This window comes from Ambystoma mexicanum, chromosome 2p (assembly GCF_040938575.1).
Source record: "Ambystoma mexicanum isolate Mex_15411 chromosome 2p, UKY_AmexF1_1, whole genome shotgun sequence".
NCBI lineage: Eukaryota > Metazoa > Chordata > Amphibia > Caudata > Ambystomatidae > Ambystoma > Ambystoma mexicanum.
Genome location: NC_090923.1, coordinates 1,296,386,131 through 1,296,412,478, shown reverse-complemented (window position 1 = coordinate 1,296,412,478; position 26,348 = coordinate 1,296,386,131). Strand labels below are relative to the sequence as shown.

General features: G+C 45.1%; 1 protein-coding gene across 3 annotated transcripts in view; it reads right to left on the bottom strand.

Moving 5' to 3' along the window:
• Positions 1 to 21,991, bottom strand: part of SMIM10L3 (small integral membrane protein 10 like 3) — a 733,015-nt gene extending 711,024 nt beyond the window's left edge. Inside the window, exon 1 of one of the 3 annotated variants that reach the window (XM_069645627.1) lies at positions 21,436 to 21,991. In XM_069645627.1, coding sequence (XP_069501728.1) covers positions 21,436 to 21,618 — 183 coding nt within the window. In that variant the 5' untranslated portion in view covers positions 21,619 to 21,991. The remainder of the gene's footprint in view (positions 1 to 21,435) is intronic. The other 2 variants (XM_069645628.1, XM_069645626.1) reach the window with 2 other exon arrangements.
• Between the last annotated feature and the right edge of the window lie 4,357 nt (positions 21,992 to 26,348).

Below are 26,348 nucleotides of genomic sequence, written 5' to 3'. Positions count from 1 at the left end.
GGCTAATAAGACTGATGGCAGTGACACATGGTGAGCTTGGACATACATACTGTGCATTTTCGTGCACCATTTACAATGAGCTTCCAATGGGGTTGCATTTGTCTTCCTTTGCACTCTAGCAGCATTAGTTCAGTTATGGCATGGGACCTTAGGGTGCAGTCTTCTCGGCGAAACATATAACATGAAAACCCTGGGACACTTTTACCATTTGTGCATAGCGACGGGGATGTGGGTACTTCAACCCGAATGCCATATAAAAACATACATTCTGCCATCTTCATGGAGGTTACATGTTTTTAGTCAGAAAGGTCATGGAGAGAAGAGTTTCATCACAGGTAGTTTGCTCATTAGTATTTGGGGGCTCTGCTTTTGTCAGGGGACCATTTTACAGTTCTTTTCCACCCCGGCCCTACTGGCCGGGTCATACTGCGAACAGTGATACACTGCGGAAGGTGAAATGATACAGTGTTTGCATCTAGCACTAGCTCATATCCGTCTGTTCGTGGGAACGGGCTCTCAGCGGATCTGCCAGGGAGCCGAGGCCGCAGGGACAAGTGAGACTCTCCACTCATTCACACCCCCCTTCCTCTCGCACTTAACTGTGCACCTCCAGTGCTACTTCACAATCCTTACTAGAAAATGACCATGCTAAATTCACCACCATCATGACTGGGCCGACTCACCCCACAGGCTGTGTCAACTTTGTCCGCACTTGCCTAGGTTTAGAACGCCTTACGAAACTCGCAGCTAGAACCTTCACCACAGCCCCAGAGTGTGGCTCCTCTTTGCCCACACCGGCTACTGCTAGACTCTCCAGACGTTCAGCCCGCACCAATGGACCACACAATCCCTCCTCTCAGGCCTATTCAACATGCCCCCAGCACCACCACTTCCAAATAACCACATGGCTTCCTTCAAATGTGCCTTGATCAATGCTCGCTCCATTGGTGTTCATGCCACCGACATGCATGTTCTCATCATTGATCTGCAACTTGACCAACTGTCCATCACACAATACTGGCTCCATAGTGCATCTGGCCCACTGCGCTCACTAGCCATCCCTCCAAATGATTCCATCTTTAGGGCTAAACACTGTTCCAACTCACCAGGAGGGGATGGGGTCACCCTAATCGCAAAGTCATCCATCCCAAGGTTCGAAATCAAGAGGAGCTGGGAGCTATTTAGCTCCCGCTTGTGACCTATAAGAGCCTGGTTAGCTTGACACTAACCGCTACCAGGAGCTACTTTTGGCTCCCCAGGCCTCCAGATGCCAAACAAAAACACCCATGTCAATACAACTGTGTGCGTTTGGGACAATCTATAAACAAATATTAGCATACACCTATACAACATTTAAAACATAAGGAGTCATAAATGATGGACAAAAAAAGTTTCCATCCTATGTGGAAGTTTGATTTGCGGACTGCTATGTACTAGCTGCTCGTTCAGCAGTGGTAGCTCCTTGTCACTGGTTAGATACCCAGGAGCTGCTCTTACCTCCACCGTATCCAACCTTAATTCCAAGCCCAGCAGCTAGACGCTTTTCAACAATACTGTACTGAGCACTGGTCATGAATACTAGGAACCATTATGGTTTTCAATGGAATCGGCAAATCCAAAAAAAATAAAATAAAACAATTTAAAAAAACAGACAAAAATATATATATAGCCAAAAAGAAAGAGGAGAGGGGCGCACTCCAGTTCCCTGCACAGTAAACATTCTCGGCCACTGGTGTTCTCCTCTGTGCTCTTCACATCGTCAGGGAGGCAGTCTTAACTTGCAGCTCACAGCAAGTGCGGGTGTTGACAGTCAATGATGATTCTGCTGCAAAGACTTCTGGTAGCTGTAGTCATCAGGTTTGCAAGGAACAAGCTCACACCCAGTCCCACAGTGGGGAAAGGGGGGGGGGTGTAGCCTACAGTGAGGCACTCCAAAGCAGCACAGGTGTCACCCCGGTGCAGCACCCTATCAGATTCTGAAGAATCCACCCTTCAGTAATCCTGGAAATATGGCAGGATATATTATATATAGCTGGGGGATCATCAACTGGTCCAACGTGGAAGATGATACAAAATATGAATATTTAATCAAAGGTCTGGGAGCCCCTCCCCCGATGACGAACACGGCCAAACAACATGTTCTATGGGTAGGTTCCCACTCGGGAGGAGCTGCTACCACGTTTTAGCTCACTATACCTCACACAGGAGAAATATCCATTTGCATATCAGTCTGGTCCCTTTTTAATTTTTGTAGAACTTGGGGTTTCACTAACCAAGGGTAATCCAGACGTGAACCCTGTGTTCACTGTGCCTTACAGAGGCTCAACTTAACCTCACCAAGGAGGCCCAACAAGACCGAAACATGTGCCTGGGACTGCTGATGGTACTCTTGTACAGAGAATTGCCTAGCATTTCAGTGCTCAACTGTCCATGTGGGTGGGACCAGACTAATATGCAAATAGTTATTCCTCTTTAAATGGTGTAGTGAGCTAAAACGTGGCTGTAGACCCCTGTGAGTGGAAGAAATTCCATAAAACAGGGAATTGACCCATGTCCAGTCGTCAGATTGGCTCTCACACTCCTTTTTAACCAAATATAAATATTTTGGTGTTATTATAGATCACAAGTTGAGTAGAAAAATTATTTGGAATACGTGTGTGCGGTACAAACAAAATGTGGCTGCATTTAGAAAGTTCATGATGAAGCACTGTGGGTACACTTGTGAACCGTTAATGGACTTCACAATTTATGAATTAAGAAACGTTTTACTTGTCCCCAACAATTATGTGCTAAATTTATACTAGCCGAGTTTGGTCCAATTTTCATGCAATTTCAGCTGATTAAGCTGCAATTTACATGTATAAATAAGCTGCATTGTGACGAACATGTGATTAAGATACAAGAGAGAGTAGGCTGGATACAGTCGGTCTACTCCTGGTCTATAATATGATGATACTAATCACTTGTCAAACTATTTTAAAAATCGACGTATTAGGCAATAACAATATGCACAAATACAGTAAAAACATCTGGTTTGGAATTAGTTCAAAAAACAAAACAAGATTGACCTGCCTACCAAATCTTGTGCCCAAGATTACGTTTCGTTTGTGCCTCCCATCGACCAACTCCCTAAATAGGTATTAGAATTCCCAAACCTCAGAAAGGCAGAATTACACAAGTATGACATTGCATATATTACCGATTTATGAAGTCACTGGTGCATAGACTAAGAGCTATGAGAAACGGTTTTATTTATTTGTTTGGGACCTATCAACTAAGAATTGAATATTTGTGACTTTTAGTTTCCGATTACGAATGATGGAACAAAAATATGTTTGGAAACGGCCAATGACCGGAATTACTTTTTGTTTATTTATAGTGCGATTCATTTGTGGTATGAAGTTGACGGATTGTTGATGAATATGTGCATTTTGTTATTTTATTTATGTATTTATTTATATTGGTGATATCTGCTTATGTAAACCTCTTCACCTGAACACATCAAATAAAGTCGTATGCACATTTTTATTCACAACATATAATAGATTATAAAATCCAATATGTCACAGATTTATCAAACAGGACTTTCCATAAAATACAATAATCAAAAAACATATTTACAAACCGTCCAACGGAGAGACAACCTATAAAAACCTAAGAGCTGCCAAGACACTACCGATGTTAGCACTGCTGCGAACAATTGACCACCAGTCTTCTACTCTGTAAGTACTGTAAAGGGATGCAAAGTGCTCAAAATTGATGCCGCTAAAATCAGAAATAACAGGGCCAAGAGTTGCTGCAGCGATTCTATTGCCCTCAAGTCTTGACAAAAGCGACAAGAGTATGTGTGTTGCAATCCAATTTCAAATGGGGTACAAGTACCTCCCTGGTGGGGTAAAGGTTCAGGTGCACGCTTACTGGTAGAACCACTTGTCATTAGGCAAAGGAATAGTTTTGTGTTTAGGGGCTTCGTTTCTTCATTCAAATGATTTTGTACTTTCTACACTCCCGCCCTGTGTCCATCCAATGTTTACACCAAATGTTTTGTTTGACTGCCACCGGATTCCCGATTAACAATGCAATACTGGCGTCTACATTTGAACTAAGCATCAGGCAACACGCCTCCCAGTCCAACAATGCTTTCTCTTTTTTTGACCTTGGGGCCAAGTTCGAGGTTGAAATAAGGAATTACTGGGTGGATTCAAGCATTTCCTATAAAGTGATGATATTTTCGTTTGGATCACAGCCCCGTGGGACAGAAGCCATTGCTCGAAACGAAAACATGAAACTGGTAGCCCTTTGGGGACCCTCAGTATTTATTTCCAAAATGTCCCCTGTATGGCGACCAACATTTCCTGAATAGGTGTAAAAAAAAAAAAAAAAACAATAAAAAAAAAAAAAAAGGTAAGACGTGATTGTGGGGATCACTTCCATTTTGCTAAATTGAATTAAAGGCCAAAAGGGAATATTTAAGTTTGTGGTTCACCCTCAAACCCTGAACGGCCAAAGCAGCCATTTGGCGTTTTATCAGATCTAACCTAGGTGCCTTGTTCATGCTCCCTGTCGAGCAAAAACACTTATAAATGAAAGCAGCAACACTTTCCAAGGCAACATTTTTATAAAAACAAATTGGACGAGGTGCTGTTTCCTAGTAGATCCTAGCAGCATCAATTTAGACTTGGCTACATTTACTGCCAAGTAATTGGTCTCTGCGTATGCGTTCAAAACAGATAGCAGTCATTGGAGACCTACGGGGTTTGCTCAAGTAACACCAGGTCATCAGCATACAAGGGCTAATTTAAGGCTTGACCCTCAATCCGGGGAGGAAAAAGATTGAACTTTCATCTGAAATAAATCAAAGTAAATAATGCCAGTGCCAAGATACACCCTTGCTTGTAGGTACGAATTTGTCTAGCGAGGGCACCATCTGGTATATTCTCGCCCTCAGAGAAGTGTCTGAATATTAATCCTTTAACAAGTCAACCAAATAAGAGGGGCTGTGCCATTCTACAAGCTTCTCCCAGAGCAGAGAGTGATTAACACCATCAAATGCAAGTGCAAAAATCGATAAACACACAGATCACTGTACCTTTCATGATGGCTCCAACAAGAAAATTCAAGATAAAGCCCTTGAAGGCCGTACCCACCCCTTTGAAAAAACTCACTTGATGTGAATCAAGTCTACCAGATATTGCATTCCATTCACGTAACTGATTGAACACAAGTGAGGCAAAGATTTCCCCTGGCGCATAAAGAAGCGCAATCGTTCGGTAGTTCTTAGGATTAAGCCAATCACCTTTATATAAGCACCACTACTGCCGACTTCCATGATGGGTGCACCCGCCTTGATTCAAGTATTTCTTTACAAATTCTGTACAGGGAGTCTGCCCATAATTCCGGGCAGTTTGAGAAACATATTGGATAAGCCCACCGAACTCGGGGCAGCAGAGTTCCTACATGTCTTGATCAGCTCAAAGATCAATTCCCTTTGCAGCGGAAGAGGCCATGCCTCTACTGAGTCAAAAATGCATCAAATTGACATTCAAATTACTTCTAGCAAAGGTTAATTGAAAGTTGCTTACCCAGGTTTCTTCGGAAATAGGGGTTAGCTGAAGGGCCAGATGCAGAAAGTCAATTTACTAATGACTGACCAGAAATCTGCCGAAATACTTGTATCAATTACTTGAAGCATAGCTTCTGCGTCAGCCTGAAACAAACAGGACTTGCAAGTTGGTATCCAGTTTTTATAATGCAATTTTAACTATTTAAATTTTGCCCCCAAATATCAAGGGAATTCGGTTTACCAAGATTCCTAATATTCTGCCTAAAAGTTATTAGATTTTATTTCAAAGTTACATTTATGCTTGAACTGGGGTTTACTCCAGACTGGTGGAGAAGCAGAGAAATCCAGTAAGAAAGCGACGTAATCAGTCTGTCAAATAGGGGAATGGCCCTTAGTATTCTGCTTTATTAAGCCATGTGTTGAAATGTATAACATTCTGTGGTTTCCATAATATTTTTGTTCTACATGAGTTTAACGACTAGGCCATAAAGACCAAAGCGATAAAATGGATTAACAATAGTAACACTGCAGAACACTGGAAGGGGAAAGTGATCACTAAACCCTAAAGGCATAACATGCAGTGAAGTTGGTCACCTCTCTTCCAAGTATTTTTGGCCGCTTTATTGCCCCCAAACCACCTCTCCCATTACACAGCCATTCAGCATTTGCAACCCCCAGGAGTCCATAAGGGATTGCCAGGTGATTCGAAGCCCCTCACTCCCAAACAAAAGCCATTTAAATCGCTAACTAGGAGAATACCATCAAAAGTGATTTCCGTCACCCCTACATGCAAACAATCTAACAGAATTCTTGCTGCTGGATCACTGGATTCCAGTAAATATGTATTCCTAGAAATAATGCTACCTCTGGGTAACGCACAGGATCCCAGGTTAGTTTCACTGCTTGAACAAACATTATGAGATGACCAGTTGGAGATTGTCAAACCAATATCACCTGAAGTGCACTGCAAGTGCTGTTCTCTTGATGCTGCAAGTGCTGTTCAGGATGCAGGAAGAGGAAGCACCCCTGCATTGGCGGGCCGCAACTTGGAGGAGCATTGCTGGAAACTCATTTCCAACGCCTGGTGACGTTGTGACCCAGCCTCTTCCTACCAACAGCCAGCCTACAAAACACCACGGACACACGCACCCGGAGGTGGTGGAGGCGTCCGGACCTAGCATCCATTACTTGTATTGAATCTGATATTTACTGTTGGACACCAGTGTGCAACGGGTAAGAACGCTGTACACACAACTCGCCCACTATTCTATCGACCGTAAATACCAACTGTACTGCCTCTTTCACACCCTATTGAGCGGTGAGTTTATGTACCAAAATACAAACGTAGCATTTCTGCCACACACGGATCCAATTTTAGCGGTGCCACTCGGTACAGGCGGAATCTCACGATTTGTGTGACATCTGAACATCGCCTGCTTAGTTTACAATAAGAAAACTTTGATTCATTTTCCCCTTCTCCGCTGACTACGCAGCAAACATTTTGTACTTTCTGCCTGCCAGCCAAATGAGAAAATGGCAAGCAGTTTGAGAAGTAGTAAAATCTGTAAGGCTTTAACTGAAACAAATAATTCATTGCATAATGCCACGCCTCAATCTGCAGGAACGCTTTCAGCAGAAAGCAGTAGAAATATGCTCCTCTCCCCATGCACCATAACAAACACTTTAGAAATTAATGCAGTTCACGACATCGTTGAGCAGAATAAAAAGGACGAGGAGATTGTTCAAGACACAGCCTTTGCATTCATGCATGCTCAGATACATGCATCTTGTAACAACAAACGTGGAGAGCTTATTTTCCCTTTAAAAGAAATCTATGATTGTGAAATCTCGGTGCAAAATAGTTTTCTTAGCATGCGAGAGAGCACTTCCGCTACCTGCCCTCCCATGCCTGCGTCGGACACTCAAAAGCAGTGCGTTTCTGACGATTTCATGATGGCTCCGACCATCATGGCTGAATTGGGTAGAAAAACGCGACTCTCGCTTGGACCCCTCCACTCCTGTGAATGGAGTGGGTGGAGACATCGACAACGTTCATCACTTCAATACTAGGCCCGGTGTAAATTTCAACTTGCACAACACTTCACATGGAGTCAGGCAGCGCTTTACACCTGCCGGCGACACTGAACAAATTAACTTTACCCAATGACCCCCAGGTATGCGAGGTACATCTTGACCTGGAACAAGCACTGCAGGTTTTCTGTAGCCCTGTGGACCACAAGCAGTCTCCACTGACCACTCATGAGGCCTCTCAAATTGCTTTTATGGGTTCTACGACAGCGCTGCATGATTTTGAAAATGCTGAACAGTTGTTCCCGGTCTTAACACGAATAGTTAACTTGTTGGATAAGGGGCACAAATTAGGGATTTGAAACGTATAACAATTGAACTCCTTGCAAAAGTCAGCAAAATGGAAGGCTTTGTGTGCGGCCAGGCGATTGTTGGGGTACCAAATGTTGTTACGTCAGCAGAACACGCTGGTACCTCCTTGAGAACCCAGAGCACTCTGACTCAAGGATCCTCTGTATGCACAAAATACGCATAGACAAATCTCTGAGAAACCTTTCTCAACTTCTACTAGATCCTATGCTCAAGCTTTTACCACTCCCCCACAAATCAAAGCAATAGCGTAAATGAAGTCAATAAATCCAAAGCGACTATCAACAAGGTATGCGCACAAGTGGTTAAGCTGGAAACTACGATCTCTCAACTGTCTATTATTCTAATGCAATTCGTCAACCAAGATGGAACACACGACTCGCCTTCAAAAGGAAGGTCCCCTAGTCACACTGTTGATAGTCCCTCTGCATGGACAAATCTGATTGAGCAAGAAGCGGGATCGGGCGACCTTGAGGTTGCTAGTGCAACTGCAAACGTATGTGAGAAACTAAAGACAAAAATGACTGCATCTTAGAGCAATTAAAAGAAGTGCTCAGAGGAAATTTCAGACAAACGAAGATGTTAAAAAAAAAGAATAAAAAAAAAAACATTGCCATTAAAGTTGAGAGGCCGCAACTCCAATATTAAAAATATCTGCAACCTCTCTAATGAGGATGGGATATTAGTTTTGGAGCAACTGGATGAAGAAAGTAAAGCTGTCCTCCAAAAGCACGACACTCCATCCAAATTGGCCTCAAAAGCCAACAAAATTAACACCCCTAGAAAAAATAATCAAAAAAAAATGACGTTTGTTTTATCATTGATGCCAACAATGAAGTATCAGTGGAAATTAAACTCCCTGTGGGCTCTGTGCAAAGTATAGCTCCACAGGCACACTCAATGCACCCAATGTGGAACTTAAAAAAAACGAACCAGTCACAACTCTCATCCTTCTATCCAATAATAGAGAAATAATGCTCTGTCGAAAGATCCCCTTATGTCTGCTCACAAGGATGTTCGCATCCCCTCTACCTCAACAGCTACCCCTGATGTTAACCTAAAAGTTCCTTCCACTATACACTTGGAAGCGAGCGATATTCCCATTAAAGAACTGCAAAAATCTAAGAAATTAACACTCTTGAACAGCAGTGTTGTTATGATACAGCAGATGTAGAAAAGGCATGTTCACCAAAAACTTCTGCCAATGATCAAAACACGGAAACCCTCAATATCCTTGGATGGTTGAGTGACACTGCTTTAAACAGCAGAAGGAGACTCAACCGTTCTTACATTTTGAAAACCTTTAATCTCATCCCTGCCCGGAGACTCATACGTTCACAGGATATTGACTGGATTCAGCTAAATAACAACAACTGTATGCTGTGTCAACTGCATCTGTCAATAATAACGAAGATGCAATGGGATCATTGTGCAGATCTTCGAGCAACTGGGATTGAGTCTTCATCAATTTCAGTTGTTGGAAACGGCAACCATCTTTTTACAATTCCAAGAGCCCCCACGAACAGTGCAAACAGAACCCTTAGCAATAAATTTAAACTTAAATGTGACAGAGGCAGCTGCCATCACCCAATTAGCTTCGGTCATCAAGGATTGGTCCTGGTTGATTCCATTGGCAAAGACCTTAAACGAAGCAATTTCTTCCAAATCATCTATATAGTAACCAAACTCAATTATTTCTTGGAACCTGTGGGTTCAACAATTTAAATGCATGGATTAATACCTCATACTCTTGACCAAATCTCCATCATTATGGTTCAAGAGACTATGAAGCTGCATGAATTTGTTATCAATGGCTTCACCTCCTATGCGGCAGTAGCTAAATGGTGCAGCAGGAGGCGGCCCCTTGGTGGACTAGCCATCCTCCTCAACAACTGAACATAACCTCTAAGGTAAGAGTTGCTATGGAGGATATTCTTGCTATTGAATTTAGCTTTATCCATGCTACTCACATTTTGTATATAGTAATATCTTTATACTAGAACCCCATTCTCTTGACCAGATGTTTGACCAGCTCAATATTATCCTTGAAGACGCTTACTCTACCAATCCTTCACATTACATCATAATAGGCAGCGATTTCAAAGCGTGCTGTCTTCCTTCAAATAGGACAGGTGAGGAGCCCTCTGCTTTTCACTTATTGGCAAACAATAATGGGGATAGATGGAAAGAATTCCTAGAAAACTGGGATATCCATTTTCTGGAATTCAATCCTAATGCTTTACCCTACACCGGGTACCGAGGTACAAAAAGCGCTTGGATAGACTGCAGTTCTGCCCTTTTTGTGTCTTTATCCAACTCAGTATCCACGATAAATCCGCATTTAGGAATCATACAAGCATTGCTAATACCATCTGTGCCAATGGCTCTTCGCTCAAGATTGTGCCCTTGTTGAAGTTATTGGAGATTGATCGTCCTCTACCATCAATCAGATGGAGCTCTTATCCATGTCAAAAACTAATTAATATGATCACCAAAGAAATTGTAACCACTAATAGCAAGATTATGGGTACCTCGTGCACCAATAAAACCAAAGCATACCATAATAAAGTGACAGCGACAATGCTACCCGCTCAGATAAACTACCCACATATAACGTCGAGATTTGTACATCGAAACTCTGCAAAAACATTTGTGAATTAAAGAAAACTTAAATTTGCCAATTAATGAATATTTGAGTAGAAAGAATTCTCTGCAATTCACACAAAAATAGATGTCGCAATATCAAACATAGGTTACGCATCGCAGACAATCAAAAAAAATTATTGCCAATTTGTGTTCCAACAATAGAAGATCTGTTTGGGCTGTACTAAGAACTAGCTTCTCAAAACAGGCAGATAGGAGGCTAACGCCTTTCCTCATTATCAGCTGAAAAATGTTCTATTTTCTTCTTGGACAAGTATAAACTGCCATGCAGATTGAACAGTGTACTTGCAGCCATATGTATGCAGTCGAAACTTATGACATGCCCTTGGACGAAAGCAGATATAGAGTGGGCAATTTTGCGGTTTAAATACTCAAGGCGCCGGGTCGAAACAGCATTCCAGCCTGCGTGATTAAACATGACCCAAGCTTTTGGGCTTCGATACTTAAAATAAAATTTGACAACATCTTCATTCTCAATAAAATACAAGTCTCATGGCATGCCTCAATCATTGTACCAATCTGGAAAAAAAAGGCAATTCCACAGCTCCAGGGAATTACCGTGCTATTGCACTGTTAGATGGAATATCTCGTTTTCAAGTGAGATTCAGTCGACAGATGGGGACCCCCCCAGCCCCCAACGCAACCATTCTATCACATTTGCTGGAGAAGAACAGAAGTGCTGACTCTGGTCCCATTTATATGGCATCCCTAGACTTAACCGCAGTATTTGACTGCATTACTCGTAATGTTCTCTGGACTAAGATGACTCACTTGGATTTTAACTGACACACGATCTTGCTCTTGTCCATGCTACGACTTTCAGAGTAAGAATTAACCAACAGGGAGCAATGACTGACTCGATTCCAACCTACGGAGTTAAAACATGGCTGCAACCAGGCGGCCACCTTATTTGACTTATACTTATGTGATATGGGCACTGCATGGTCTCAGAGAACCACTTTTCCGGCTAGGCATATGAAAGATCCATTGGTTAGCATTTGTTGGTGATATTCTGCTTTTTGACACTACTCTGTTTGGACTGCATGCTAAGTTAGAGCTCTTTGCCTCATATGCCCACCAACTCAACCTGCAGGCCAACCCCACCAAATCAAACATTATTATTTTAATAATCATAAAGGAAAACTGTTGCATATAAATGGTCCTTAGGTGGCACAAAAATGGAGCGTTCCCCCCTCGGTAAAATACTTAGGGTACAACCTCTGTAACATATCCTCAGTTATGTGTAAAAATGCTCCCTCAGATAAAATCAAGCCCTTGCGCTCTCAAATGAAGATAATATATAGCAGATATTGTGAATTCTCCTTGATATGTGCCTAGTGAATCTTGATACTATTCTAAACCAAGTTCAAGGAATGATATGGAAACATACTCCCTCGTATCCCTGGCCACAAGATATAAATGGAGACAGCTAAATAATTTTCTGAAAATGTTGGATCCACCACTCAACTCCTTATATCAAAATAAAGGTGAACAACCCACATTCCATAAAAAAAAATACTAGGATGATATGATAGCACTGTTAGATAGCATCAGCCTGAAAGCCATTGACTTACGGGAAAGACCAATTTACTTAAAGAAAAGGCTCTTTGAACATGACTGGTTGCTAACCTTAGAGTCTCTCAAAATACAAACAGTACAAAGAAATAGCTAGCTTTCCCACTAAGCACATCCCTCGCCAATGGTACTTAACATGCTTTCCTAGCAAGACATGTAACTTATACTTAGGTTTCAAACTGAACCAGTTCCATACCAATGAGCAAACAATACTGGTCAAAGAGAACAGGTTTTGTGGTAAGGTAGCTCAAAAGGAATTTTTAAAACCCTTAACGATGTACTGCGACTATGTTGAGATGCATAGATTGAATATCTTCGGTAAGGTAAACTGTTGGTTTTACAGTGTGTGTAAGGGAGTGGTTGTGGACATGTATGTGGGACACAAGTACAACCTTGGTATTAACACTGATTCGTCTATTGAATATTATTAACGAGGAGATTCAGTCTAAAACCACGCCAGTCCACTGATGACATTGTTTATTGTCATCCACGCAACAGTTTATTTTGCCTATGGTAATGAATATGCTGGACAGGCTCCAATAGCAAATTGTATTGCATTCTAAATTTGCATATCATGCTCAGACTGTGTACCAATGTAGTTTAGGAATGTCCTTGTCTATATCCACCTTTGCATCCATATGTTAAATTCTAGCAATGAATCATGGTTTGTACTCGGGACTGAGATTTGGGCATTTCAAGCCTCTTGCATAAAAGAATACTGTATATGAACTTATATGCGTATAGGCTTATCACCCAGTGACGCTCCAGAAATAGAGATGGTTGCAACTAACTGAAATCTTTTTACATAGAATGGATAAGGAGAGAGTTTTGGGGGCGGCGTGGCTAACTGGCCATGGAATAGGACGTGCTGCGTGAGGAGCTCCTGATGATCCGACTCTATTTTTGGCAAATTTACCTACTGAAACTGCAACGAGCGCCTAGAACTTTGAGGATCAGTTGTCGGAAGCTGCAAGATAAGTGAAGCTCGCTGGAGAAGCTCATAGTCCCAGAGAATCGTGAGATATACATGGTTTTTCGATGCGATTGCGGGGCTGCTTCCACACCAAGATGGCGGCTAACAGAGGAAAGGCCTCAGAGGAGAAACGAAACTGATTCCCCGGACCTGCGGGACACGGCTGTGATAAATTGCCTGGAGAAGCAACACAATTGGGTGATATGGCAGAATGGTCGAATCCATGAAAGCGCCCGGCCTGACATACGCGAATGGAGCCTCGGCGATCTGACCGCAAGAGGAGACGACATCGGATGCTTGGGTGACGAGGCCTATGGAAGTTGCATGGGGAGTGGAAGGCCATAGCCCATCCGCAAGACAATCCGAAGTGCCATCTCGAATGTGCGTTTGGCGACCTGAAAGCCTGACCATTGTCGGACCGAGGACGGTGCGACAGCAGCACTAAAGCGGAGGCGCATAGGAGCAGCGAGAAGTGCCATGTCGGCGAAAGGGTTGACAGTTAAGACCAAGCAACCCACGATGGAGACTTTCACGAGAACGCAACGGACCCCCTCAACATCAGTACAGAGCGCGATCGAGACCCCCACGGAGGATGCCCCCGAAGGGGATAAGCACCAGATCCTAGAAGCTATAACGGGGCTAAGCGCTAAATGGGACTTGGCAATGGCGGATCTACGCACAGCTCTGGAGAATAAGATCGATGCTGTAGGCACAGAACTCACCCTGCTTCGTCAAGATGTTAGGGCACTTGCAGAAAGGACCAGCGGTTTGGAAAGTGGGGTGAAGATTAATATCGATGTTAGCACGAGCAATGCGAAGGAGATTCATGTCTTAAAACAACAGGTCGCTAACTTGGAAAATCGTGTGGAAGAGGCGGAGGAAGAGCGAGGAGAAACAACATTCGCGTGGTTGGCCTTCCGGAGGGAGAAGAAGGTCAAGATCCCACAAACTATGTTGAAAACATGATCCTGCAAGGGATCGGAGCTGGTAATCTCTCGCAGGGATTCACGGTGGAGAGGGCGCACCGCGCCCTGATGAGGAAACCCCGGCCGGGGGCCCCGCCAAGACCGATCATCGCGAAGATCCTGAATTACAGAGATAGAGAGAAGATCCTCAAATACTTTCATAAGGGCGGCACGATAGAGAGAGCATCCACCAACATCACAGCGTATCCGGACTACACGATGCTGGTACAGAGGCAGAGGTACAGCTATGTAGCCGTCAAAAGGAGGCTGAGGGCAGCAGGAACCAGATATATGCTTCTGTACCCGGCACGATTGAAAGTGCTACATATGAACAAAGCACTCTTTTTTGATACCCCCCGAGGATGTTGTCGCATGGCTGGACCTGCAGGGCTGCCCGGAACAAGAAGCGGATCGGGATCGGCAGGATCATAGCAAGCCCGGAACAAGAAGCGGATCGGGATCGGCAGGATCATAGCAAATGAAGATTCAGTAAGGAAAAGGACCCCGATTGTATGGAGAAGCTGTGACTAACTGAACTTTGTACACGATCTGAGCCTTGTGCTCGATTCGTACTGGAATATAGTGAGTGTAACTGTAATCGGTAACGGTTCGGCAATTGAATGTGTAATGTTTTTTTTTGAGAAGAGCAACAGAACGCGGACGACCTACCCCAATAGACTATTAGTTTCAGCGGCCATTAGGGCGGCTATATCCTACTGAGCCCCGAGTAGAAGCTCGCGCTCGGCAGGGCTAGATGTGGGGATGCCTGAGATCCAGGAATGGAGCTGGGCAACTGTTGGGGAGGGTATTGTTGGCGGAGGGGTGGGTAGTCGAGTGTGTGTGTGGTTATGGGGAGTTTAAGTTTTGTTTCGAGCCTATTTGGGAGAACCAGCTTGCGGCACGTGCGGTGCATGAAGGGACGTAACCGATGGAGGATCGGGTGGGTGCTTATTAACGACCTATGGCGGACCTCAGGATAATAACGTGGAATGTCAGGGGCCTTAACAGCTACAAGATCATGATGTATCTGAAAAGGCAGAAAATAGACATTGCATTACTACAAGAAACGTACTTGATGCGGGAGAAGTTGGACCTAGTTAAGAGAAAGTGGAAAGGGACCGTAGTGGGCTCACCATACTCTGCATATGCCCGGGAGGTGCTAATCTGGGTGGCACCGCATGTCCCGTTCAAATTGACACAAGAGGTGGTTGAAATGGATGGAAGGATGGCTATATTGCAAGGGCTGGTAGAGGGCAGGGAGGTATGCATAGTAAGCACGTATGCCCCCAACCAAAACACAGCAGCATATTTCAGAGCCCTGTGTGCCAATCTTAGTGTGTGTATTGGGAGCGCGGTGATCTGGGGCGGGGACTTCAATTGTGTGTTGGATCCAGCGCTGGACAGGTCAGATGACAGGGTGAATAAGCCTAGCCCAGCGGCGAGAGCGTTGTGGACGCTGCTAACAGATTTTGGTTTTACAGATGCGTGGAGGATGAAACATCCCACTGAGAGGCAATACTCACACTATTCGGCCCCACACCAACTGCACACTAGGCTCGATTACGTATTTGTCACAGCAGATGTGATGGCCGAGATTACTCAAACCGAGATTAGAAAACGAGGGTTCTCTCGGATCATTCGCCCCTGATCCTCGGTTGGCAATATTGCCCCCCCGAGGGCAAAAATCCCTACATGGCGCCTCGGAGCGGAGGCGCTCAAAGATCCAATCTTTAGAGAAGATATAAGGGAGGAGATTAAAAACTTCCCGTAGTGTGCCCGCAGAGTCAACACTTCCAGTATTTTCCACAAAAAAGTTAGTAAGGTGGTGATGCGGGGGGCGGCCATTGCTAAGTCAAGAGGATTACAGGGTGGGGTCTTGGCTGACCTACAGAGGGCAGAAACTGAGCTAGAAACAACGTTGAAGAGCGAAGAGGTAGACACGGAGCTGGTACTCCAACTACAGCAACAATGTGCAGGGCACTGGGAAAGACTCTGCAATCTTAATTATAAGAAATATGTCGAGAGGCAGCACGCAGGGGGAGACAAGACAGGCCGCCTTTTGGCCTGGCTATACTAAAGCGAGATCCCCAAGTCTCCGATTAGGACCATTATTAGGGAGGACGGGGAAGAGGTGGCCACGCAAGAGGAGGTTAACAAAGAATTTGTGGAATATTACAAAGTGCTGTATGGAGATGATGAGATAGGCGACCAGCGCACGATAAACGACATAGGGCTGCCCAAGATAAGCGACGAAGAGAGGGAGGAGTTAGATGAGCCAATCACGTTGGAGGAATTAGAAGAGGTAGTAAAGCAGCTGCCCACTTGTAAGGCCCCAGGGGCAGATGGGTTCCCCAGCGAATTTTATAAAGTATACAAGGAGGAAATCCTCCCCCCAATGCTGGACATGTTGAATGAAGCGTTTGAGATAGGACGGTTGCCTGAGTCACTTAGAGAGGCGATTATAATACCGCTGCCCAAGCCCAATAAACCGGAGCACAGATGTGGTTCCTACAGGCCCCTGTCGATGCTCAATCAAGACAGCAAGATTCTCACAGCTGTTCTTGCGAATCGATTGCGGAAAGTGATTGGCAGACTCATACATCCTGACCAGACGGGTTACGTCCCAAACAGGAACATTACACACAACCATAGGCGACTTCATCGGGTGGTCGAATGGGTGTCAAAAACGAGGGTGAGATGGCAATAGTGTCTCTAGATGCAGTCAAGGCTTTTGACTCGGTCAAGTGGTCATGGCTATTGGCTGCTTTGGAAGGGTATGGAATGGGGCCGTGCTATATCAGGTGGGCCAAGATGTTGTATAGTGAGCCGCTTGCCAGGGTCCGAACTGGAGCGGTGATATCCGAAAGATGGCAACTTGGCAGAGGCACCAGACAAGGGTGCCCCTGGTCCTCGATGCTTTACATCTTGGCCCTGGAGCCTTTGGCAATATGCCTTAGGGCACAGTACGAGACGATTGGCATTGAGGTGGGAGGGGAACGACACTTGATATCCTTGTATGCGGACAATCTGTTGCTGTACTTGCAATACCCAGAAGAAAACCTCTTATACATACTTGAAGTGATGGAAAGGTATGCAGAGTTGTCGGACATCTCGGTGAACCCCCAAAAGTCTGTCATATTCCCATTAGGTAGCTATAAGGGGATCCCTGCAGGAGGTCTACCGGTGCTACAGGTACCGTGGGTAACGCGCTCTTTTCGCTATTTGGGCATAGATATATATCACACGGCGCAGGACGAACACAGACACAATACGGAAGTAGCCGTTGAGAAAATCAGAAACAGCATGCAGTTCTGGGCCAGATTGCCCTTGGCGATGATGGGGTGGGGGGCTATGCTCAAGATGGTAGTTCTGCCCAGGCTTTTGCATTACTTTAGCAATATCCCACACATAATACCCAAGAAGTTTTTTAGTAAATTGAACAGTATGTGTAGGGATTTCTTGTGGCACGGTACCCGAAATAGGGTGGCGTTCTGGAAACTGCAGAACTTTTATGAAAAAGGAGGTATCAGACTGCCCCATTTTGAGGTTTATTATTTGGCGGGACAGTTGCAATATGTGGCTAAGTGGCTCTCCGATGAAGTGACCCCTGAGCACAGGGTGCTTGGGCAGGACTGTGCCCCTTTTTACTTGAAAGAAATGATCTGGCTGTCCGAAACTGACATGAGGGGGCGCCCTGCGATGTTGAAGCTGGGGCGGAAAATTTGGCGTAGGGCTTGTCGCCTAATGGAGGTCCCATACCCGTGCCTCCCGCAGGTACCGTTGGTTGCTTTAACAGGAGGGGATGATCAGCTAAGGGCGATTGTTAGGAACTACTCGGAATCGGTGGGGCTGGCAACGCTAGGCAATGTTTGGCAGGAGGGATCCATTAAGGAGTTTATAGAACTCAACGAAGAGGCGGGTCTACACACGGGGCAATATGTCACAAACATTAGATTGGTGCGAATGATTAAGAGCACCTGGACAGAAACAGTTCTGATAGAAGAACCAGATGCAGCTTTGGAAGCAATGTATGATATGTCTGAAGGGGGTCATGAGATCTCGAGACTGTACGAGATGGGGATGGCTAAGGTGGGTAAAGATTTGACGCATCTGAGACTGGACTGGGAGATGGAAGTGGGGGCCCCGATGGAGGACGGGATGTGGGAGCGTGCCCTGGGCTACCACAAAAAAAGTATCTAGAAATGCCAGATTAAAACAAATTCAGCTATATGTAACGCATAGGGCATACATGACCCCCTTGAGGATATCTAAGTTCCGAAACGCTGGCATACAAGCGTGTCCTAAATGTAACCTGGAAAACGCTGACATGACACATATGTTTTGGTCGTGCCCGATTATTAGATGCTACTGGAGTGATGTGCCGCAGAAACTGGCCGATAAAGGGGTTACTCTCGTTATAGACACCGCTTGGGCCTGCTTACTGGGCGGGTTCCCTAGGCCACGGAAACTCAAACAAATTGAGAAACTAAGAAATCTGGCGTATGTGCTTGCGAAACGTAGGATCGCCATGGGGTGGAAGAAATGCCACAAACCTAAGGTGGATGTATGGTGGAAGGACCTACAGAAATGGGCGGAGGCTGAAACGGTGGCATGGCAAGATGCGAGTAGCCGGGCTGATGAGGGGGAGGTGGGCACCCTATTGGCCTGGAAAGCGCTAATAACAGAATTGTTTGAAGTAACATCAAACCCAAAAGACTCCGAAGAGGACGAAACTCGGCCGCATGTGCCAAACACTGAAAGAGATGGACAAATAGGCTCACGGGGGGAGGGTGGGATAATGGGAGCAGTGATTACGATCACTTGATGTGCAATTGAACCATTACGATTGCTGCTTGTTTGGTTTTCATTTGTATAAAATCAATAAAAGAAATTAAAAAAAAAAAAAAAAAAAAAAAAAAGAGAGTTTTGGAATTGCAGAGACCCATAACTAGATGAAGGGCAGATGTTATAAGCACCATCTACTGGAACACTAACGGTTTATGATTGTAAAAGAAAAGTTCATGGCGTGGAGTTTATGTACTGAATTAGTAATATGCGACAAGAACAATTTTTTATATATCTTGTATACCTCAGTTGTCTGCATAAAACTGTTTTAATGGAAAAAATGTATTTGATCATTAGAAACCTGAAATAACTTGGTACCTGAAGTAACACCCCGACCAGCAGTTAAGTTATTTGTAAGTATATGCCAGGAAGACACTGGCACGTCCCCTCATGCCAGCATAGATCTCCAACTGCTTAACACTGCACAACTTGGTGTCCCTCTTCCTCCGCCGAACCACCTCTGGTCATGGGTCTCCTCTAGCCCGCAATGCCTCAGCTGCTCATGACAGCACAACTTGATGTGCCTCTTCATACACTGGTTTCACCTCCGGCCACCGGTCTCCTCTAACCCGCAAGGCACCTTGCCCCTCTCGTGCGTTGCCACCACGAGCCAGCCCTACAACAACAGGTCGTCGCTGGCACCGTGCAAACTCAGGACAGAGCCTGAGAGCTCCTGTCACACCAGACTCTCAGCTATGCAACTCCCAGCACAGCACTGAGATGGAAATACGTCCTTCCAGCACCGCCCGCTCTGCTGGAAACACACCCAGATGGAACAACTGGGGCTAAAACTTGCTGTCAGCATCAACCTGGGATGTGAACTCAACAGAGAGCGATGTTCCTAGCTCTGCACTGTCCCCTCCACGACAGGATCCCATTCTCGTCGCCAGTGAAATAATTTGGTACCTGAAGTAATACCCGGACAAGCAGGTAAGTTATTTGAAAGTATATGACAGGAAGACACCGGCACATCCCCTCATGCCAGCATAGATCTCCAACTGAAACCATTAGACAGTAATTCAGAACATAACACTTCAGCACTCCACACTCACTGACATCACCACATTCCACCTCCAGTGAGGTCACCCACACTCAGACACATTACAACAAAACCCCCCTTCTTTCTTCTTTTTAAATGCCAACTTCTGTGAAGTTACGTAGTAATTTATTGTCTTATACTGATATATGTTGAAAATCGTTATTTGGTTGTTCTGTCTTATTTGTCTTTTTGTCTTGAAAGCTTTTCTGCAACCAATGTAATGACTAAAAGAAATTTAAGTTTGTGAATTGAACTAAAAACAACAACAAAATATATATATATCATTACAGGCGGCCACCAGCAAGCCGACGGTCTGCCCGCTGGCCATTTAATGGCAGGGTTGTTCGAGAGGATCGAGTAACCATCCACAAACGGCGGTGAAGTTAGCCAGGACTCTTGAAATTAAAATAAATAAAAAATAAAAGGGAAGGTCAAATTATTTCTGTTTGAAGCCATGCTGGTTGGAAGAGGTGTGCAAACGTGCAAGTATTCCAAGAAAACAATATTGCACCAGAATGGAGCAAGTTAGCACATCCCTATTGGTTGCTTACTTCCAATGGTCATGTGAACAAGGACCAATTTTCCAATGTGGTTTAGTAAGTAGTCTTATGAACCTGTCTGCCATGGACCATGGTGGTCCTACATTCGCGTGCATGTAATTTGCAAAGATGGAAGCATGGACCAGCCCTTGGCAGACCTATTCCCCTCCTTCAGACTAGCTGGTTCGCCCAAACATTGTCCTATCTACCTCTGTGTGGCTATTTTTATTGATACTTGTTTGTTAAGCAACTGATCTCTATTCTGATTATTCATATAAAGCTATGTCATAACTGTTGCATAGCAAATTCGTCTCAGGATAGCTCAGGGGCAACGTGCACGCCTTGGAAGCAAGACTACACAGAGCGGGTCCGTGCTTAGAAATCTTGGGGTATTAAGCACTTTATAAATAACCAATTACAAAATACCCCCCCCCCTTACTGATACTTGCTTGTTAATCAATTGCTCTATATTTTGATAATTAAAAAAATGTAAACATACAGTTTCAATACAAAAACTTTTGTTTCTACATTAATATCTCAAAAATCCACCTAAAATTTCAGGAAGCAACTGCCCACATGAAACAAGATCCAGCACACTCCATTTAATAAGGGCAAGAAGTGTGGAAACAGTTTAGATTTCCAGTTTTACCAAATGATATCCTCACAATGTGCCCCGCACATTCTGTATTAAGTATAAAAAGCTATGTTATTACTGTTATATACCAAATACTCCCACCCTTATTGATACTTGTTTAAGCAATTGGTCTACATTTTCATTAATCTGTATTATTTATAAATAAATAAAAAAAGCTATGCTGTCCCCGTTAGCATGCCAAATACACCCCCCTCCACCCTCCTAACGCGCACCCACGTACCTGCAGCCTGACATTCAACATCATGGACGCGATGACGTAGAGATAGGGGAAGTTGATGCGTAGCTTCCAGGCCAGGTCAAAGAAAATGAGTAGCGTCCTAGAAAGTCCCTTTGAGAAGACCCCGTACGAGCGAACCGCGGCGGACTGCGAGAACCTGACGGCTAGTTCCGACAGGGCCGCCATACACAGCCACTCCGCCACCTTAGCGCCTGGCGCGCCGCTTCCCGGCAGCGGCGGTGGGTTGGGTGGTCCCTGGCTCCCAGGTACACCCTGACATGGTTTTATAGTTACTGCGACCGGCACGGAACAGTTGCCTCTCCTCCTTCCATGCCTCCAGTGATGATACAGCTCTGTTAACAGCTGATCATTCCTCCCCTCCCCGGAAACAGTTCCCAGCACCTCTTCCTGCTTAAGGATGTGCGCTCAGCCCCTTTCGTCGGTCGTGGAAAAGGGGGAGGGCTATGGTTGGAAGTTGTTACGGTTGGTGCACCGCTGGGAGACGGGGTGGTACGGCTCGTAACCTGCTGTGAGCGCGAGTTTCTCGGCTGCCCCTTTTAAACAAGTGCGCGGCGGAAGCCGTTAGTACCAGAGTTCCACGGGAGAAGGGCCTGGAGTCGGAGGGTGGTGGTCCACCACCCTCCATCATGGCAACGTGAACAATGTGACCGGAATTATGAGAGTTCTGTGTTCTTACGCATCTAAACATTCCTCCCCTGCAGGAAAATACAATTGCTGTTGTATTTAAGTGAAATGCATCTCTTACCATATGCGACCGCTTTCTGCTGCTGTTATTCTGGATTTTTCCTCCTTAGATTTGGAACAGTGCAGTTTAAAACAAATACAAATAATTTGTGTTCACAAACGGAAGAGAACAATATCAGTAAGTAGAATTTACGGCATACGCCAACATGTTATCCTGGCCAGGTTCTAGACAACTTTGTGCGCGTTGCGTAACAACAGAATACGCCTTTATTCAGACCCCCTAGTGTGCACAACTGGCTTTCTCAGAGTGCCGAACGGGGGGTGGGGTTAATCGCATGACTTGAGCAAGGGGACGAAGGAAAATGAAAACGAAATGGAAAAAGTGACCTGGTCATGGAGGCGGGGGTCTTAGAGAGTAAGTACTTTGACAAGGAAGAACAGGACCAGGAGTAATGAAGATTACCGGTAAGTAATCCGCCCCCCATCGCACCCATTTTTTAATTTATTTTTTACATTTAGAAAGCGCACAAAGCAGCCCTTGGGTGTCGTGGCGCTGTTACAAGGAGCCCATGTTAGGTTATTGCCAGCAGATGAACATTTCATTTGCAAGGGCAGAGGACTGCAACATGCATTAGGTACCATTTATTTCACCCAAATTAACAAAGTGCTTTCATGTTATTACCTTGTCTATTTATCTTCAGTTGCTGTCAAATGCCACATTCACAGTCTCTCTGCTTGTACATCTCTCTCCTTCTGTCTTTAATCTCATTCAAAATCGTTCCACCGTGGTTGTCCAGGGAAGAAACACACGTGCCTGCAAGAGATTAATTTCAATCAGAGATCCTGCGGCCATTATCTATGGTGTTTACATCAGCAAGATGCAACATGGAGAAACTGAATGGGAGTTAAAGCTGTGCAAATGAGACACTAGAAGTAGAACACTATATAAACTTCACACAACTAAAGCCACTGGTTGTGTCACTGGTGTAATAATGGATTTTGCTTGGATAGGAAACCGCTACCATTTCGGGCTAGACTCTAACGAAGTGTGTCACATTAGCAAAGCTCTCCAGCTTCGTGAGGCCATGCATGAAGATGTCATCTTGTCCTGTTTTTGTTTGGAATTCTGAGACTTGTGTTTTCCTAAATATCATATAAGAAATAAAACTACAAGTCCCAGAGTACAAATGGAAAAGACAGCTGGATGGTCTTCTCACACCTGGCCACAGACAATTTGAGAGCACTGCATTCAATTATTACTGTATAATATATAGTGCTTCAACAGTCACTTGCCTCACTTCTGATTCATAGCAGAAGGAGATAAGGACCCAAGCACTTACCATCTATTCCTCACACTCTTAGTAACTTCTTAGTAGAGGCCCGTAGCAGGTCACCTGACAAAAGTTCACACAAAGTCTTGGGAGGACAGCTCAGGGGCAACGTGCTCCTTAGAAGTAAGACGCCATGGAGCAACACAGGTTCGATCCCTGGGTCAGCGCTTAGAAACCTTTGGGTGTTAAGCGCGTTATTAAATAACCTATCATATCGCAACATTCGATGAACTGTTTTTAAATGAAGTCTGTTAACATCAAAGATAACTCGCAGATCAAACCCGTTTGTCTGCCTATCAGTGCATGGCTCAGGTAGGGTGCGTTAGAGTCCGCTTAGTGATCCTGAGTTTGTGGTTCGTTTTTTACCCATCATCTGCTGCTAAATCCGAACACCCTCTGCAACGAGGCAAGATCCGTACAGGTTGTGAAAAATGCATCTAGGGCAGGGCTCGGGTATGCTCATAGTGAAGGCATGTGCAGTGCCACAGAACATTGGTTGGCAGGGCCAGCGGCACTCTCGCCCTACTAACTCGATAATGCATGCATGTGTAATACAAAAACCCCCAGAAATTAACTGTTTGCTTACTCTACTGCGGCTCGGGTCATTTTCTGCCAGGTCGCCTCCCACACTGTAATGTGAAAGAGACGGGTGCCGGCGTGACTGCGACTGCTCCTCCCTTTAAGCCTCTTTACCCACATTGCTGGTCCTCTGTTGGATCAGCACACCTGTTACACACCTATACGTTTTAATGAGGCATGTTACGTGTGCATTGAGCCAAAAGAGGGCCAGCAATGATCTTGTGCAAACTGTTTTTTACTTATGTAATGAAATGCGACTGACTGCTTGAAGTGGGATGTATTGAATTACAAAAGAAAACACTTGGTGGGCCGCATATCGCGGGCTGGATTTCCATATTTTGGGCCATTTATTCCTAAATCAAATAGTTCTAGTTGGCTATTAAACTTAAAGAATTATTTCCGATGCCCTTATTGTCGCTGTCCAGTCAAATGGTCGAATATATTTGATCGAATGACAAATTGGTCGAATCAATTTGGTCGAAAAAAAAAAGTTTGAATTCTTTTTTTAAAGTATTTTTTTTTTGCTCTAGTATAGGTAAAAAAAGATGTTTTAACACCAAAAACGGGGGTAGGGGGGGGACCCCCCAAAAAAAAAAAAATCGACCATTTTTTCGACCAAATTGATTCGACCATATTGTAATTCGATCAAATGCATTCGACCAAATGTCTGGTAACCCTTATTGTCCTGGGATAAAAATAATGCCTCACAGAGGCTCTGCTCTGTTTTGTGTTATACTAGGGTGCTTTTCTCCCCTCGCAGGATTCTCAAACTTAGGTGGCCCGGTACCTAATACGCATTACTGTTTGCTCTGATTTGTTATACTAGGGTGCTTTTCTCCCCTCGCAGGATTCTCAAACTTAGGTGGCCCGGTACCTAATACGCATTACTGTTGGCTTGCACTAATTGTGGTAACCTGTGCTTGCCGCTCACTTCCGGTCAGCGTGCTCTCGTTTCGTCTGTCTCCCCCCCCCCCCCCACCTCCCTCCCTCCTTACTCCATGGTGCTCTCCGTCTCGCCTATCTTCTCTAACTGCTTCTCCATTGACTATCCTGCTCTCCTCACTAAATCTGGTAGGAAAAAGTTTAAAAAGGACATCCTGGTCTCCAACCCAGGCCCCCCTATCGCTGACACCTACACTAATGCCTGCTCTAAGGAAACTCTCACTGACATCCTCTTTTTCGTGCCTTCGCCTGACCTATGGACCCTTCATATGGTCTCTGTGCTCTCTCCTTTCTCCTCCTCTCCCATTAATGGTGGCACCCGTTGGGATGTCCTCTTGGCCCCCTTCCGCTCCTCTAAGGCCATCATTAATGTCTACGCTAACGGGACCGTCTTGGTCCAAGGCCCTCAGGCCAACCTTCACCTCTTCGATAGACGCTTCCCACTCCTCATCAACTTCCTCTCCTCTCCTGCTGTCCCCCCTCCTCTATCCTTGGCTACCTTGCCTTTACCCTCCCTCCCTGCCCCCTCTTGTGCTCCTTCTTCACCTCGTGCTCGTGCTCCTTCTTCTTCACCTCCTTCTTCAATACCTCCGCAGGGATTACCTCTGACCTGTACCCCTCCCCGGAAGTTCTTCAAGGATGGCAGCCTTCTCCACATTGCCACACTAAACACTCACTCTGCCATCAAGCACTCCTCCAATATCTGTCACCTTCTTGAGGAACTAGACCTCGACGTCCTTTGTCTCACTGAGACATGGTTCACATCCAGCTCTGCCACCAGCTTTGACACACTCCTACCTGACGGATACAAGATCCTCTCCATGCCCAGGCCCAACCGTGCAGGGGGTGGTGTTGCCCTTATCTTCCCTGAGTGGATTCCTGCCACTGTCACTCCTACGCAGACCTACTCCTCTTTTGAATGCCTTGTCTGCCGACTCTCTCTCTCTCCTAGCCATTCCCTTACCGTTGCTACTATCTATCGGCCACCTGGTCAAATTTCCTCCTTCCTCTCTGAGTGAGCTGACCTCTCCTCCGCACTCCTGTCCTCAACCACTCAACTCCTCTTTCTTGGCGACTTTAACATCCACCTTGATGCCTCCTGCCCCCCCCACTGGTCTCTTTCGTGACCTCTGCGACTCTCTCTCACTCTCTATTCTCCCGTCTGGGCCTACTCACTCTGCTGGGCACACTCTTGATGCTCTGATCTCTTCTGACCTTCCCCTCTCCGTCCCTCTCTCCACTCCTCTCTCCTGGAGTGATCACTTTCTCCTATCCTCCCACCTCACCCTGCCTACCCCACAGGTAAAGCCACCCTCCTCACTGCCACCCACCTTCTCGGTCATCCGACCCATGAAGCGT